Source organism: Acomys minous, assembly GCF_964271855.1.
Source record: "Acomys minous genome assembly, chromosome: 12".
NCBI lineage: Eukaryota > Metazoa > Chordata > Mammalia > Rodentia > Muridae > Acomys > Acomys minous.
Genome location: NC_140493.1, coordinates 3,822,233 through 3,839,329, shown reverse-complemented (window position 1 = coordinate 3,839,329; position 17,097 = coordinate 3,822,233). Strand labels below are relative to the sequence as shown.

Genomic DNA, 17,097 nt, shown 5'->3' with positions numbered 1-17,097 from the left:
CTAGACTCCCTCTGTAGACCAGGCTGGCCTCGAACTCAGTGATCTGCCTGCCTCTGCCTCCCGAGTGCTGGGATTAAAGGTGTGCACCACCACGCATGGCCTGTTTCTATTTTAGAGATTTGGCAGGGTTTTTTGGTTTTGTTTTGTTTGTTTTTTTTAAGAGCGCCTGCATACACGCTCCTTAAGAAATCCAGTGGTACACACAAATGGGGTCGAGTGGCCAAAGGTGTTTATATGTGTGCATGTGTGTGTGTCACATGTAGGTGGAAAGCAGTATAAGAGCAGGTGAGTGAATGCGCACAAATAGGTAAGTGCTCACATGTGGGTCAGGCTTCAGGGATGTGTAATGTGTGGATGGCTGAGTGACAGGGTAAGTGTCTGGTCTGTGTGTGTCTGTTATCACCACACAGGCAAGTGCTTGAATCAGTCAAGTGTGACTGTGACTCGGAGTGTGTGTGTGTGTGTGTGTGTGTGTGTGTGTGTGTGTGTGTGTACACGTGTTCATGTGCCACCAGAGAAAGCAGAAATGAGAGGCAGGAGCTTCGATCCAAAGAAGACAGCGTGGGGAGGGGGACGCTGGGGGCAGACACCCTCCTTCCTGCGCGCACTCGCGCGCGCGCGCGCACTCACACACACCACACACATAGTCACTCACACACAAGCCACAGGGCCTCGCAAGCAGGGAGCTGGCTCCGGGATCCAAGCTAGGCGGCTCTGCTGAGAGCAGCGAGAGGAGGCGAGCCAGCGGGGGGAGCCCTCGGTTCCGCTCCCGGGCCGGGGGGTGGGGGGGCCCGCGCACACCGGCCCAGAGACACCCTCGCAGACACTCGTAGGCGCGCACGCGCACCCTTTCCCCTCCTCCTCCCCTCCGCCGCCTCCCGGCCGGACGATGGATCCCTGCAGATCCCGGGGCTGAGAGCACCGCGCAGCGCCAGCGCGCCGAGCCCGGGGCGGACCGAGCCGAGCGAGCAAGCACGCGCGGGCGGCGGACCGAGCTGAGCCGAGCCGGCCGGGCGAGCCGCTCCCTGCAGGGCTCTGCGCGGGTGCCGCGGCGGCCGGCGGCTCGGGCTCCGGGCCATGAGCCCCTCCGCGGCGCGGCGCTGAGCCCACGGACGGCCTCGCGCCCCAGGACCTACAGCGGCGGCCGGCTTTCACCAGCCCCCTCAGGTGGGTTTCCGACCCGGTCGCCTTGGGCCACGGGGCTCCCCGGCGCCCCAAAGCAGAGACTCTCCTCCCTTGTAGCTTTCCCCAGCTTCTGGGGAGGCTTGGCGGATGGGGAGGGGGCGGGGGGGGGGCGAGCGGGGAATCTGACTGCGACGGAGAAGCTGGACTAGGGGGGGATGCGTTCGGGGCGGGGACAACTGGCTGTCATAGGGAACCGCGCCCCCCCCCCTTCCATACATCCACCTCAGGCAGCCTATCATCCCCTCCCAAACACACACACACACACACACACACACACACACACACACACACACACACACACACACAGCCTGCGCCTGTGCCTGTTTGAGAACGGGAGACACAGAAGGTGAGGATTCAGGCAGGTCAGGCAGGGCCCCTCCCCAGATGTTCCCACCTCTGAAGATTTTCTGGCCCTGGTTTAGCTCTTAAGGTGACAGCCTATTCCTGGGGATACCCTTCATCAAGAGAAGAGCGCCTCACCCCATCATGGGGAGTTTGATCTCTCGGCTGGGGTAGACATTCCTGTCCCAGAGTGACCTCACATCCTGAGGGAACTCCCGTGCCTGCCTGTGGGTGCATAGGGACTTCCCTCATTCCCTCTGGGGTCTCCCACAGTCCGGAAGCTTCCTCGCAGAACATTCTGACACCCCGAGCCTCTATATTTTAACAGTTATCAACTTGCCTGGTCCCTCAGTCAAGCTGCCTTGGAGCCTGCATGCCAGGGGAAGCCTTCCCTTGGATGAGCCGTGACCTCCGGACATAGTTGGAGGGGTCCTATACGTGCCCCCATCTCAGGACAGTGACAGAGTGTTGTCTCTCCTTCCCTCAGGATCCCTTGGCAAGCATGGAACTGAAGACCGAGGAGGAGGAGGTGGGTGGTGTCCAGCCCGTGAGCATCCAGGCTTTCGCCAGCAGCTCCACGCTGCACGGCCTGGCGCACATCTTCTCCTATGAGCGGCTGTCTCTGAAGCGGGCACTGTGGGCCCTGTGCTTCCTGGGTTCACTGGCCGTCCTGCTGTGCGTGTGCACCGAGCGCGTGCAATACTACTTCTGCTACCATCACGTCACCAAGCTTGACGAGGTGGCCGCCTCCCAGCTCACCTTCCCTGCCGTCACTCTTTGCAACCTCAACGAGTTTCGCTTTAGCCAAGTCTCGAAGAATGACCTGTACCACGCTGGGGAACTGCTGGCCCTGCTCAACAACAGGTGGGCAGCTCCCATCCACCCCTCTGCGTAGCTTGCGGAACGGCAGCCTCCTTACCCCACCAAAAGGCAACCAGCTCTGCCCTCTAGCACCCCCTTAAACCCACCACTCAGAGCAGAGAGGCACCAGATACCTACACACAACCTGAGCCAGCATAGGTCAGAACCGCTCTGTCCCTACCCAGCCTGAGCTTTGTGTCCGTGGCTCCTTTCCTGGAGTGAGTTTTACCTTCCTCCTGCCACTGTATCCTCCTTGCCTCACTTAGGGGATGCGATGGACCACCTTTACCGGGGAGACGCCGTGCTACCTATAGCTCCTGATCTATTTATGTTTCTCATCCCAGCCCCCCCAGCAGCCACTACACGCCCTTTGCCTCCTCACATCCCATGCGTCAGGTTCTCCTGACGTGCCCAGCTCTCCTCCTTTACCTCTCTGCCCAGATCTGATCCTCCGGGGCCTGAGCGTGCCCCCCACCCCACCCCAAGTAGGGCACTAGTGATCACTCTCATCCGTGTGCCACTCACCCCTGGGCTCCAGGTATGAGATACCGGACACACAGATGGCCGACGAAAAGCAGCTGGAGATATTGCAGGACAAGGCCAACTTCCGTAGCTTCAAACCCAAGCCCTTCAACATGCGGGAGTTCTACGACAGAGCAGGGCACGACATTCGCGACATGCTGCTCTCCTGCCACTTCCGAGGGGAGGCCTGCAGCGCCGAAGACTTCAAAGTGGTGAGTGAGTCCCTGGTGTAGAGTGTGTCACCCAAGTCTCTAGAAGGGGAGGAGACGAGGAGGAAGCCGTTCTGGGTGTGCTGGGGTTTACTTCTGGCCGACAAGGACTTTTTTCAGCACGTGGTACCTTTGTACTGCTTGAAGACCTGAGCCTGTGCTCTGCATCTGTGATGGCAGAGAGGAAAAGCCTGTGGTATACACTACACCAATCACCCATGCAGACGCGCGCGCACGCGCTCAGACACACATACACACACACACACAAACACACGTCACCCTGAGTGGCTCCAACTACAGTCTCGTTACTCAAAAGTAGCAAGGCTGTCACCTGAGAGCTTGGAATAAATGGGTGACTTTGCCATCCCACATTCCCAGCCCTATGGAAGCCGGGAAGGCTGGGAAGCCAAGTTTGCTCGCATCGGATAAGATCCTCCTGGGCGACATGACTGCTTGTCAAAAAGCTTGTGAAGCCAGAGGGGAAGGGAAGCTTCCTCGGGAGCAGCCACGCAGGTCATTCTTTCCACGACACTCTCACCACACACACTCAGGCACACGCACACATGTGAGTGCACACACACTCGCAGGGCAGCACAGTCACAGCTGAACTGGAGGCTTTCTTTGCCTCTTGAAAATGGAGATGCCACCCCTGCCATTTATCTCAAACCCTGTTGACGCTCTCGGTGGTGGCCTCGGCTGACACCACAGGTTGTGGGGTGCACACACAGAGCTAACTGTGGGGCTACACACATACATGACTGGCTGTGGGGATATACACACATAGCTGGTTGTTGGGGTGTACACACATAGCGTGCTGTGGAGCACACACATATAGCTGACTGTGGGGACACACACAGAGCTGACTGTGGGGATGCACACACAGCTTGCTGTGGGGGTACACACACATAGCTTGCTGTGGGGTACACACCTGCAATCCCAGCACTTGGAAGGCTGAGCCCAATTGGGACTTTGAGGCCATTTGAACTACATAGCTAGACCCTGTGTCAAACAGACCAAAACTGTACACAGGCGTGTTGACACATTGTCCCAGATACTTAGGAGTCCGAGGCAGGATGAACAGTCAATGCCTGTGAGTTTGAGACCAGCTTAGGCAACAAAAATAAGGCTCTTTCTGAAACTGAACAAACAAAACCCCTGGCTACAATGGCACAAGCCTGTAGTCCTAGAACATAAGGAACGGAGGCAAGAGGAGGCTGAGTTCAAGGTGTGCGGCTTGGGCTCTGTAGGGAGATACACACACACACACACACACACACACACACACACACCAATATACACACACATGCACACCAATACACACACACATATACATACACCCCAATACACACACACACACACCAATATATACACATACATGCACACCAATACACACACACATATACATACACCCCAATACACACACACACACACACACACACCAATATACACACATACATGCACACCAATACACACACACATATACACACACCCCAATACACATACACACACACACCAATACACATACACACACCAATATACATACACACATACACCAATACACATACACACACACACCAACACACACAAAAAAAGGCTAGAAAGAACCCTAAGGATCTGGAGTCTAGACTCAATCCCTTGATAAATAATCACATTATCTCTATCTTTTTTTTTTTTTTTTGGTTTTTCGAGACAAGGTTTCTCTGTGTAGCCTTGCCTGTCCTGGACTAACTTTGTAGACCAGGCTGGCCTTGAACTCACAGCGATCCGCCTGCCTCCCCCCCCCCCCCCCCCGAGTGCTGTGATTAAAGGCGTGCGCCACCACCGCCCAGCATTATCTCTATCTTACGAATGTACAGACAGAGACACAAAGAAGCAGAATGATCTGCCTCAGCTCACTAGCCCGCTGGTTCGTGACAGATCCGGGATTAGAACCCACGTCTCCATAGGGGCCAGGGCACTATGCTCTTATCTTAGTATTGCTGGCCCTGAAGTTTCTGTGCCACTTCCACCTTTGACATTGCTCCCCAGATCTCCCTCCTCTCGTGCCTCTTCCTGACGCTCCACCCTCAGTACCCGCCTCTCTCCCTGACCACTGTCTCTTCAGCCTGCTTGCTTCCTCTTGGCGTTAGGCTTCATGGGCCCGCTTGTTTGCGTGAAGAGGTTAGAGCCCCGGCATGCTTCACATCCCCTGCGAGCTTACACAAGACTTCCCAGTCTCCTTAAGCTCTGTGATGCGGACCCGTTTGGGGGCCCCTAGACCACACTTCTTGCCCAGCCATGCTAGGAGGCCGTTACCCCGGGGGCAGCCACGTTTTCTCTTTTGCTCCTGCACAACAGCAAAGTCTTAGATTCCCCAGACCTTCCCAGGCTCATAAACTGTGTTTCCAGGAGAATTAGAACTGTAGGTGAAGGCAGGAGAGAAAGTAGCTGTCTGCCTCCAGCACATTGCATATATAAGCAGAAGGGGACCACCAGGGAAGAGAGGAGCCGCCGTGTAGGATGCAGGAGGTAAGTGCACGGCTCAAAGTGGGGAGGTGCTAAGGTGTAAAATGCGGATGTAGTAAGTCCATGAAAAGTTTAGTTGGGGACTGGCAGGATGGCTCAGTGGGTAAAGGTGCTTCCACCAAGCCTGACGACCTGGGTTCAAACCCTGAGATCCGCACAGTGGAAGAAAACCAACTCCCACATATACTGTCCTCTGACTTCCACATGAGTGCTGTGGCGTGTGTGCACACAACCATAAACACACACACACACACACACACACACGTAATGAAATGTGAGTGGCCCATACTGTTTGAGAGACAATTCTAAGCTGTCAGAAAGAGATGTGTTTGGTTTGCATAGTTCTAAAGCAACCTGTCCTTTTTTTAAAAAAATTGTTATTTTTATTTGTGTGTATGTGTGCTTCCTCATATACATATGAGCATGCGTATGTGGGTGTCCTCAGAGGCTAGAAAGAGGGCATTGGATCCTTGGGAGTTACAGGCAGTAGCAAGCGCCTGATGTGGCTGCTGGGACTCAAACCTGGCTCCTCTGAAAGAGCACCAAGTGCTCTGAACTGCTGAGCCCTCTCTCTAGCCCCAATGTGAGTTCTCACTCATGGGACAGACTCACACACTACCATCCTGAAGACCCAGCTGTGGCTTCTCGCTCAGGACACACACACACACACACACACACACACACACACACGCCAGTGTCCTGAAGACCCAGTTGTGGCACTTCTTGGTTCTGTATTGTCAGGGAACACTAGAGATGCTGTTTCTTAGCCTGAGTCAAAGACCAGACCCTAGGCTGACTGGATCCAAAGTCTCCAGCCTTTGCCCACTGCCAGCAGGTGGACCTCACCACCAGGCTCTTTCCTCAAGAGCACCACCATGCCTGCCTGTAGGGATCTGCAAGTGAAGCTCCGTGGGAGTGGGAAGGGCGGGAGGGCTTCTCCTTTTCCCTTCCTTTTCCTCCTTCCCCTCCTCTCCCTCCTCTCCTCTTCCCCTCCCCTCCTCCTCCCTCCCCTCCTCCCTCCCTCCCTCCCTCCCCTCTTCCCTCCCTCCTCCCTCCCCTCCCCTCCTCCTCCCCTCCCCTCCCTCTCCCCTCCCCTCCCCTCCCTCCTCCTCCCCTCCCCTCCTCCTCCCCTCCCCTCTTTCCCTCCCCTCCTCCTCCCCTCCCCTCCTCTCCCCTCCTCCTCCCCTCCTCCCCTCCCCTCCCCTCCTCTCTTTGGTCTTATACGAACATCTTCCTCCCAGCCTTATCATTCTCCACTATGCCTGAAGCTGTGTCAAGGATGTGAATCTAACCTCTGAGCCAGTGTAGCACTAAGAAAAAACGTTTGTCTTCAGGGTCAGGGCTGACAGGAGACTCTCCTGACATCCCTCAAGAGGAAGGGGTCGTTTTTGTTCGTTTGTGTTTTACTTTTGAGATGAAGGAGATGTCCTACTTTGTAGCCCAGGCTGGTCTAAAAATTCACAATTCTATCTTGGCCTCCTGAGTGCTGGGATTATAAGCGTGCGCCACTACGCCCGCCCGGCCGAGCTGGGAGTGTTCACTGAGGGCCCAAGCCTTCACTCTGTGTTTGTGGATACTGTGTGCATGGCATATGTGGGCCCTTTGTGTGTTTTCTGAAGGCAGCCTTCGGATAAACGGCAGCTACTCTGTGAGGACTGTTCGGGAAGGTACAGAACGGGGCTACTCCAGTGCCCGAGGATTCCGTCGCCCCTGATTGGCCATCCCTCCTCTAGATGTGCTTGTGGACCCAGCTCACCCACAGGAGGTGCAGGACTGGTGGTCAGAGTGTGGGGCCTGAGCTAAGTCTGGGAGAAATTATGTTGAAAGTCATTTGGGACTGCAGAAAGGCAGGTGGCAGTACACTACGGGATACCCTAGGCAAACCAGTTGGGTAGACATCAGAAGCTCCCTCCTGAGTAACCAAGAAAGCAAGGAAGACCCAAGACAAGGCCCCTTCTTTCCTGGCCAGTTCCCTTCCTTCCCAGTGGGGTGCTTGGTTACCGGAGCAACAACAAAGTCTGCAGCTCATCTCTCCTTCCTCACCTTGAGGGCAGCCAGGCCACGGCAGGGCAGGGGGGTTCCATGGCCGGGTAGGAGTGGGGCCTCAGCTGCTGCTAGTCTCCGGGTGGCGGGAGGGGGGCCTGGAGCTAGCACAGTCACAGCTGGTGGCAGCCCCCAGCTGCGCCTTATCCATCCCTGGCACTGGGAGAGCGACGTGGCTGGAATGCTGAGCAGCACCGATGGGAGGGGGCCTGCAGATGGTCGCCCACTCCACCCTGTGCCAGCCCTGCAGCCTTCGCCTAGGGAGAAAGAAGCAGGGATTCATGTCTGGGCCTCGGAAGAGAAAGAGGAAACAGACCGTGGGTATTCTGAAGTAGGGGTGTGGTAGGAGGAGCAGCAATCTCAAGCAGGCCTGGAACTGGGGCAGGGAGCTGTGGAGTGCTCACAGGATTCCTCTAGATGTTCAAGTGGGGACAATCACCCAGTGAACGGGGTGGGCCCTCCTCCAGGGTTCTTTCTGAAGGGAGACAAGAATGTTCTGGAACACTGGAGGGAGGTGTTAATCTAAGAGGAGGTGTGATCCTGGGGCTCAGACTGGGGACAGAGAGGGGTCATCTAAAGCAACTTGAGGCCTGGGGATGCAGCTTAGCGATGCGGGGGTGGGGGGATGGGAGGGCGGGGGGTGGGGTGGGGTGGGGCGCTTGGTTGCCAAGAGTGAGGTACTAGGTTCTGCGCCAACAACTACAAAAAGTAAAAAATAATAAACAAACAAACAACAAATAACCAAAGGCCAGGAATGGCAGCCCCTTCTCTAACACCCCTTCCTCCCTCAGGACCCCACAGAAGCTCAGAGCGAACATCCTTAACGTCCTTAGGGGGCTGATCTTATCACCCTCCCACTAGGGAGGGGCTGGCAGGGTGAGGAGAGGAAGAGGAGGGAAGGCAGGCTGTCCTGATGACCCTGCCCAGGGGAGTGAGGGGAGGCAAAAACAAGTTCCAGAGGCTCCACTCACCCGAGGAACTCAGACACACACACACACACACCCCGTCCTGCCTTCCTCCCTGGGAAGTCCCTGGACTGAGCTGCAGTGTGGAGAGAGCAGCAGGGTGGGCAAGGCCAGCTACAGGAACCCAGAGACCCTGGGGTATGGCAGCGTCTCTTTCTGTGCCCTCCCCTCTTTCTCCAGCGTAGACTTACAGCCTTTGGGCAACTTGGCTCCCTCTCCCGCCCCTCCCCCTCTCCCGCCCCTCCCCCTCTCCCGCCCCTCCCCCTCTCCCGCCCCTCCCCCTCTCCCGCCCCTCCCCCTCTCCCGCCCCAGCTAGTCCTCCTGGACTGCTATCTGCTAAGAGGCTACTCTAAGCTAATTGATCTCTCTGCTCTTGCCTAAAGTAATAGGGAATTGATGTAAGTAACTAAGTGTCTCTAGGGGCAGAGTCGGAAGTAAGGGTTGGGAGAAGCAGTGTTTCCTGGATGCCCAGCTAATGCCCAGCCAGCAGCCCCTGGGACTGGACGGCTCGATGGGAGACGATGCTACACCCCACAGTGTCCTGAGGGCAGAAGGGATGTCAGCTGCTGACTGGGGACATTCTGTTACAGGCACAGGTCACTCCTGAGTGGCTTCGACTCTGTGGAAAGCAGCCGTGATTCTAGAAGGGAGGGTTGGTGATATGGTGAGGGAAACTAGAGACTGGAAATGAGGGGTCGGGAGTAAGGGGTGACCAGCCACCTGTGATTCCTAGTGCCAGCTCCTGCCCTAGGGCTGAGGTGTGGCAGTGAAAGCCAGAGCTCACTGCAGCCCTCTGGGGACTTGGCAAAACCCAGGTAGAATCCTTCCACCTGCTGCCTTAGCTCAACTACTCCAAACACCCCTCGGGGGCAGCACCACCTCACACAGCCACTAGCCAGGCACAAACTTTCACTCGGTTTTGGTCTGAGTTGTGGCTGCCAAGGATGCTGCATTCTGGCTGAGAACAGTCCAGTCAGGACCCTTGGGTGGGCAGACTGAAAGGTGGGACAGGAGGACAAAACAAGAGTAAGCCGTACCTAGCTGGGGCGGAGGGCTGGGGCGGAGGGCTGGGCCGGGCTGGGCTAGGGGCAGAGTTCCACCAGACCTAATTTCTCAGTTTCTAGGTCCAGTTTCCTGTGAAGAGAGGGGTTGTGCTGAAGTGTTATCTTTTGTTTGTTTGTTTGTTTGTTTTTGTTTCTCGAGACAGGATTTCTCTGTGTAGCCCTGGCTGTCCTGGACCCACTTTGTAGACCAGGCTGGCCTCGAACTCACAGCGATCTGCCTGCCTCTGCCTCCCGAGTGCTGGGATTAAAGGCGTGCGCCACCACACCCGGCACATTTTTGTTTCTCTTTTTGTTGTTCTTTTTTATTTTGTTTTGTTTGAGACAAGGTTTCTCTGTGTAGCCCTGGATGGGATGTCCTGGACTCCGCTCTGTAGACCAGGCTGGCCTTGAACTCAGAGGATCTACCTGCCTCTGCCTCCCTGGTGTTGAGATTAAAGGCGTGTGCCACTGTGCCTGGCCCTGGGTGATATTTTTAAGTGAGCCTGAAACTGCTGTGCTCCCTTAAGAGGTTGTAAGAACTGGGTTCCGAGGAGAGGAGAGGGAGGGAGGGAGGGAGAGAGAGAGGGAGAGAGAGGGAGAGAGAGAGAGAGAGAGAGAGAGAGAGAGAGAGAGAGAGAGAGAGAGAGAGAGAGAGAGAGAGAGAGAGAGAGAGAGAACATGAGCTTGAGCAGCCGGTTAAGATCTTTTGAGATCCTATGCATGAGTTCTAAGAAGGAAATACCGCCCCCCACACACCCCAGCCCCCCAGCCCCCCAGCCCCCCAGCCCATCACCCCTCCTCTGCAGGCCTTCGATGTGACTGGCTGTCTCTGGGCCCTGGAGGTTGGGCTTTGCTCTTTAGTGTTGTGTCTCTCTAGTTGCTGTGTCCCAGGCAGTGTGGCCTGAGCCACGAGGGCGGCCAAACCCAGACTTCTTGAAGCACACGCCCTGCATGAAACCCAGACTTCTTGGAATACACGCCCTGCGTGAGTGCTTCTAGGGAGCAAGCGTGCACATACTCCTTCCTGTCCAGGTCTGGGGGAGAATGTGGACTGGACACTTGTGGATATCCGTGGGGGCACACACAGTTGTGTGTGCTGCGGGAGGGGCCTTTTGTTTAGGCAGCCTTGTTGTTTCAGGAGGAGCCCAGGGCAGGAACTTTCAGTCTCGCTTTGGGATTATAAATTCCCTTTATGTTCATTTAAGACTTGATTCCATCATTGGAAAGATGGGGAAACTGAGGTCAGGGATGTTAGATTTGCCAGAGATCATGACAGTCTAGGGCTTTAACTTTGGGTCTTCCAAGTCCGGGCTCCTCAGGCTGTGGGGACAGGACTGGGAGGCAGGCCGAGATGCTCTGGCTTCCCCCAGCTCCTTGTGCTCTGAGGAGAAGCAGTGTGATGGGGCAGGAAGGGAAGGAAGGGGCACAGAAGTGACCCCAGAAATCCCACCCCCTCATGAGTGTACCAAATATTTAGATGCCTGTTTTTTATTTTATTTATTGTTTTTATTTTGGGGAGGATTTGAAAGAGTGTTTCTTTGTGTAGCTATAGCTGTCCTGGACTTGCTCTGTAGACCAGGCTGTCCTGGAACTCACAGAGATCCACCTGCCCCTGCATCCTAAGTGCTGGGATTAAAGGCGAGCCCCACTACTGCCCAGCATTTTATTATTATTATTATTTATGTATTTATTTCTGTTTTTTTCAAGACAGGGTTTCTCTGTGTAGCCATGGCTGTCTTGGACTCACTTTGTAGACCAGGCTGGCCTTGAACTCACAGTGATCCGCCTACCTCTGCCTCCCAGTGCTGGGATTCAAGGTGTATGCCACCACACCTGGCTATTTTGTTTTATTTTATGGAAACTATATAAACTCCCAGAGATCCATCTGCCTCTGCCTCCCAAATATTGGAACTAAAGGCATATGCTATTTGTACCCAGCAAAACCTCTGCTTTTTTGTTGTTGTTGTTGAATTTCATCATCTTTCCAATCCCCAACCTTAAAAGAACCCACAACTGGTCCCCTGATCCTGCAGTGGTAGTCTCAGGACTACCACATTTTTTAGACTTTTTGTTTTGTTTTGTTTTTTGAGACAGGGTTTCTCTGTGTAGGCCTGGCTGTCCTGGACTCATTTTGTAGACCATGCTGGCCTCAAACTCACAGTGATCCTCCTGACTCTGCCTCCTGAGTGGAGTGCTAAGATTAAAGGCATGCGCCACCATGCCTGGCTTGAGATTTATCTATATTTTCTGTATTTTGTGTCTGTGCGCTGTGTGTATGCAGTACCTGGCGAGGCCAGAGGAGGGCATCAGATTCCCTGGAACTGAAGGTACTTACGGTTCTTAACAGTAACCACATGGCGAGTGCTCAAACCAGGTCTCTGGAAGAGCACTGTTTAAGCAGTGGGCCATCTCTCCGGGCCCCTCCACACTATTGGGATTCCTCGGCAGTGTTATTAAAAGCGATGTGTGCCGCTCTCAATACGCAGTTCCTCCAGTCAGCATCCCCAGCTGCCTTTCTGATTCTACCACTCTGAATGGCTTAACGAAAGACCAATGGTCATCTTCATATCGCCAAATCTAGCAAACATGTTTAATTCTTGATTTTCAATAGCTTTAAAAAACTATTGAGCCGGGCTGGAGGGACGGCTCAGTGGTTAAGAGCACTGACTGCTCTTCCAGAGGTCCTGAGTTCAATTCCCGGCAACCACAAGGTGGCTCACAACCATCTATAATGTGATCTGATAGCCTCTTCTGGCCTGCAGGTGTACATGCAAATAGAGCACTCATAAACATAAAATAAATAAATAAAATATTTTTTTAAAAAACTGTTGAGCCACCGGGCATGGTGGCACACGCCTTTAATCCCAGCACTCGGGAGGCAGAGGCAGGTGGATCTCTGTGAGTTCGAGGCCAGCCTGGTCTACAAAGTGAGTCCAGGACAGCCAAGGCTGCACAGAGAGACCCTGTCTCGGAAAAAACAAAAACAAAAATGAAACAACAACAACAAATAACTGTTGAGCCAAGCCGTACGTGGCAGCGCAGGCCTGCAGACCCAGCTAGCTGCTCAGGAAACCGAGGCAAGAAGATCCCAAATTGCAGGGTAGCCCAGGCTATCCGATAAGATGTGTGGTGCTTTGAAATGGACTGGTCCCCATAGGCTCATGTACTTGAACACTTGGTTCCCAGTTGTTGGAACTGTTTGGGAAGGACTAGGAAGTGTGGCCTTGTTGGAGGAGGCGTGCCACTGGGGATAGGCGTTGACGTTTCAGAAGTCCGTGCTAGTCCAGATAGCTATCGCTGTGCCGCGCCTGTATCTTGTAGATCAAGATGTGACCACTCAGCTCCTTCTCCAGTGCTATGCCTGCCCGCCATGACTCTAACGCTCTGGAGCTGTGAGCCCTGCATTAAATGTTGCCTTAGGCGTATTGTCTTATCAGGGAAATAGGAAAAGTTATGTAAGACTTTGGTACCACAAATGAAGTCCCCTCTGGGATCCACCTATTGCAGCCACCAAAGGGTCCACACAGAAGTCTTTTTTGTTTTGTTGTTTTGTTTTTTCGAGACAGGGTTTCTCTGTGTAGCCCTGGGTGTCCTGGACTCACTCTGTAGACCAGGCTGGCCTCGAACTCAGAGATCCGCCTGCCTCTGCCCCCGAGTGCTGGGATTAAAAGCGTGCGCCGACACCACCACCAGGCCCAAACAGCATTCTTATCATCATTGGCACCTCAAGGGCCACTGAGTCAGCCGAATCATATGATCCAGGTAGTAGAGCAGGCTCAAGCTGTTGCAGACCCTTCTGTTCCGGGCCGCTCTCTCAAAGCTGGCAGCTTTCCAAGTCACTTGGCGTGTCGGGGGTCACCCCAAGTAAGGAACATGCTGCTTTCAGACTCCCAAGTTGGCCCGCTGAGCATTGAGCGTCTTTCCTTATGGTGGGAGGGGCCAAGTGCAGTGACTCGCCCTTCACCTTAGAAGGACTATCTCGGTGTACCCCACTGCACCCAGACTCCTAGAAACTTCACTGAGGTAGAACGCCCTTGATTTTTTTTTTTTCTGAGACAGGGTTTCTCTGTGTAGCCTTGGCTGTCCTAGACTCACTTTGTAGACCAGGCTGGCCTTGAACTCACAGAGATCCGAGTGCCTCTGCCTCCCGAGTGCTGGGATTAAAGGCGTGCACCACCACGCCTGGCAGCCCTTTCATTTTGATTGGATTTATTTTGCATACTCTGATGTCCACAGGTGTTACAAATAAGTCTAAAGTGATTGCTGCCTCCTGCTCACTTGATCCAATCAGCATGTTAGTTTCATATCTATTGCCAAAATAAGACAACACGATTGAGCAGCTAATAAAAGAAAGCATTTAATTGAGGTCTCACAGTCCCAGAGGGTTAGAGTTCATGACCATCATGGCAGGGAGCATGGCAGCATCCAAGCAGACATGGTGCTGGAGCAGGAGCTGAGTGGTCACATCTTGATCCACAAACAGGAGGCATTGACATTAACTGGGGGGAATGGCACGGACTTCTGAAACATCAAAGCCTGACCCCAGTGGCACACCTCCTCCAACAAGGCCACACCTCCTAATCCTTCCCAAACAGTTCTGCCAACTGCGGACCAAGTTTTCAAATATATGACCCTGTAGGGAGTCATTCTCATTGAAACCACCCTGGGGAGGGCCGGGGACCTGCTCAGTGGGTGGAGGGTTTGCCTGGTGCTTGCATGAAGCCCTGGGTCCTATCTCCAGCCCTATCCAGCAGGGTAATGTAGCTAGTTCCTATGATCTCAGCACTCTGGAGGTGGAGGCAGGAGGATCAGAAGTTCAAGATCACCCTTCCCTACATAATTAGTTCAAAGCCAGCTGGGGTACATGTGACACCCTGTCTCTAAAGTGTAGGGGGGGTGTGGAGAGGTGGGTATAGTGGCACATCCCCTTAATCCCAGCTCTTGGGAGATAGAAACAGGAAGATCAAAGGTTAAATGTTATCCTCAACTACATAGAAAGTTCAAGACTAGTCTGAGCTACAGAAGACACTGTCTTTAAAAATGGGAAATATAAGGGGTTCAGCGGCTAAGAGCACTCTCTGCTCTTCCAGAGGTCCTGAGTTCAGTTCCCAGCAACCACATGGTGGCTCACAACCATCTATAATGAGATCTGATGCCCTCTTCTGGCCTGCAGGTGTACACGCAGACAGAGCACTCATATACATTAAGTAAATAAATATTTTTTTTTTTGAGCCTGAAACATAAAAGAAAGCAACAACAAAATAAATTTAAAAATAAATCTTTAAGGGGCTGGGGGCAAAACTCAATGCTATGGAGCTTGCCTGCATGCTGAAGGCTCTGGCTTTGATCCCCAGAGCTGCAGCAAATTGACCCTACCCATTTTCTAAGCCATTATGTCTCCTGACTGTCAAGCCTTGGCTTATCTCCTACGTCTGGCCACTTCTCTGGTTCTTTGCCAGTTCAATCTCTTCTTCTACTTGGCTAGTGTGTACAGTGTGCACTCAAGGCCCAGCCTGTGGTTTCATTTTTCTAAGTCATAAGGATGTCATTTAAAGGCACAGGTTGGAGAATGTTGCACTGGGATGTCTTACAATGCAGTAGTACATACTACACTGGTATGTATTTTCATTGACACAAAACATTTCCAACACCTCAGGTGGTTCCTTCAGGTCAGCGCCGCCCCATGGGAGTTGGCCGTTGCTCTAGCAGTGAGGATAAATTCACTTCTTCTAAATGTCCCTGAGTTGTACTTACCCTTAGTCTACCAGATTCTTCCGATCATAAGACGCAACTGACCAGAAGACGCACCCAGTTTTTAGAGCAATACAACAAGAAAAAGAGTGAAACAGTAATCGGACCGTAAGGCGCACCCTAATTCACACACACACACACACACACACACTTTTGGGAGGAGACAGTGCGTCTTATGGGCCCCACAATACTGTACTTCTCCAGCTGTCTGCTTTTGTGCACGGTAACTTGTGAGAGTCAGTCACGCGATAGCCACTTCTTCCAGGCTGTGTGGTGTCTCAATACATGAATAGAATGCAACTTTATTTAGCCATTCCACTATTGCTAGACATTTGGGGTGTCACCGGTTTGGGGCTGTTATAAATAGAGCGACTGTGAACATTCTTGTTCCTGGTGTTTGGTTGACACATGGTACTCATTCCTCTTGGGTGTAGACGTAGGAGCTGTGGTTAAGTCAGAAGGTAGGGTTCTGTTTAGCTTTAGTGGATGCTGCCAAATCAGGTCTCATTTCCTTTCTTTCTATCTTTCTTTTTTAAACTATGTATGTATATATATATATATGTATGTATATATAGTTTGTTTGTTTTGGTTTTTTGAGACAGGGTTTCTCTGTGTAGCTTTGGCTGTCCTGGACTTGGTTTGTAGTCCAGGCTGGCCTTGAACTCACAGCTATCCGCCTGCCTCTGCCTCCCGAGTGCAGGGATTAAAGGCGTGTGCCACCACCGCCCAGCGTATATTCTATTCTTGGGCAGTCGCACCTTCACCCATGACGCTGATCACCATTTACAGGCTGCCAGCCGACAGCCCCATGCTTCAGGCCAGCTCACTCCCCACAGCATCAGCTCCAATGGCCAATTTTCCATTAGCGTCTTTACTCGGGTGGCCTTGAAGCTCCTGAAAGGCAGCACGTACTGAACCAAACGCCAACCTACCTCGCCCTGCACGTGTGCTCTGGAGAGCCGCCCCACTGGTTATGCAGACCCACTAGGGCACCCCGGCTCCCTTGCCTGCCTTGATAGAACGTGCCAAGGCCTGACAAGATCTGCAGCTTCAATCCCAGTCTCTCATCCTCTCTTCCTTTCTGCTCTCCTTTCCTCCCTTCCCTGCCACAGCTGCCTCCGGTCAGGTCCTCCTCACTCCTCTCTGTTTGAAACGCACAAGGGGCGGCAGGTGTCTGGGAACGACAGAGAGACGGAGAGGGCAGCACAGAGACAGAAGGGGGGGGGGTTGTTTCCAATGAATTTCAAACCTCACTTCCTCAGGGTGCCTTCCTGATTCCCAGTCTGAGCTAGGCTTCCCGGCTCTCTGCCCGAATAGTGTTTTTTTTTTAATTTTTTTCTTCTTTATTAATTTATTCTTGTTACATCTCAATGGTTATCCCATCCCTTGTATCCTCCCATTCTTCCCTCCCTCCCATTTTCCCCTTATTCCCCTCCCCTATGACTGTTCCTGAGGGGGATTACCTCCCCCTGTATATGTTCATAGGGTATCAAGTCTCTTCTTGGTAACTTGCTGTCCTTCCTCTGAGTGCCACCAGGTCTCCCCCTCCAGGGGACATGGTCAAAGGTGAGGCACCAGAGTACGTGAAAAAGTCATACCCCACTCTCCACTCTACTGTGGAGAGTGTTCTGCCCATTGTCTAGATCTGGGTAGGGGTTTAAGGTTTACTGC

At 53.3% G+C, this 17,097-nt stretch overlaps 1 protein-coding gene across 3 annotated transcripts in view; it reads left to right on the top strand.

The window, feature by feature from the left end:
* The first annotated feature begins 628 nt into the window (after positions 1 to 628).
* The window catches only part of ASIC1 (acid sensing ion channel subunit 1), a 29,764-nt gene continuing 13,295 nt past the window's right edge, over positions 629 to 17,097 (top strand). For 2 of the 3 annotated variants that reach the window (XM_084751481.1, XM_084751479.1), the window contains exons 1-3: positions 629 to 1,167; positions 2,015 to 2,391; positions 2,927 to 3,122. In XM_084751481.1, coding sequence (XP_084607607.1) covers positions 2,030 to 2,391; positions 2,927 to 3,122 — 558 coding nt within the window. In that variant the 5' untranslated portion in view covers positions 629 to 1,167; positions 2,015 to 2,029. Of the gene's footprint in view, positions 1,168 to 1,369; positions 1,532 to 2,014; positions 2,392 to 2,926; positions 3,123 to 17,097 lie in introns of those variants that run through there. The other variant, XM_084751480.1, reaches the window with a different exon arrangement.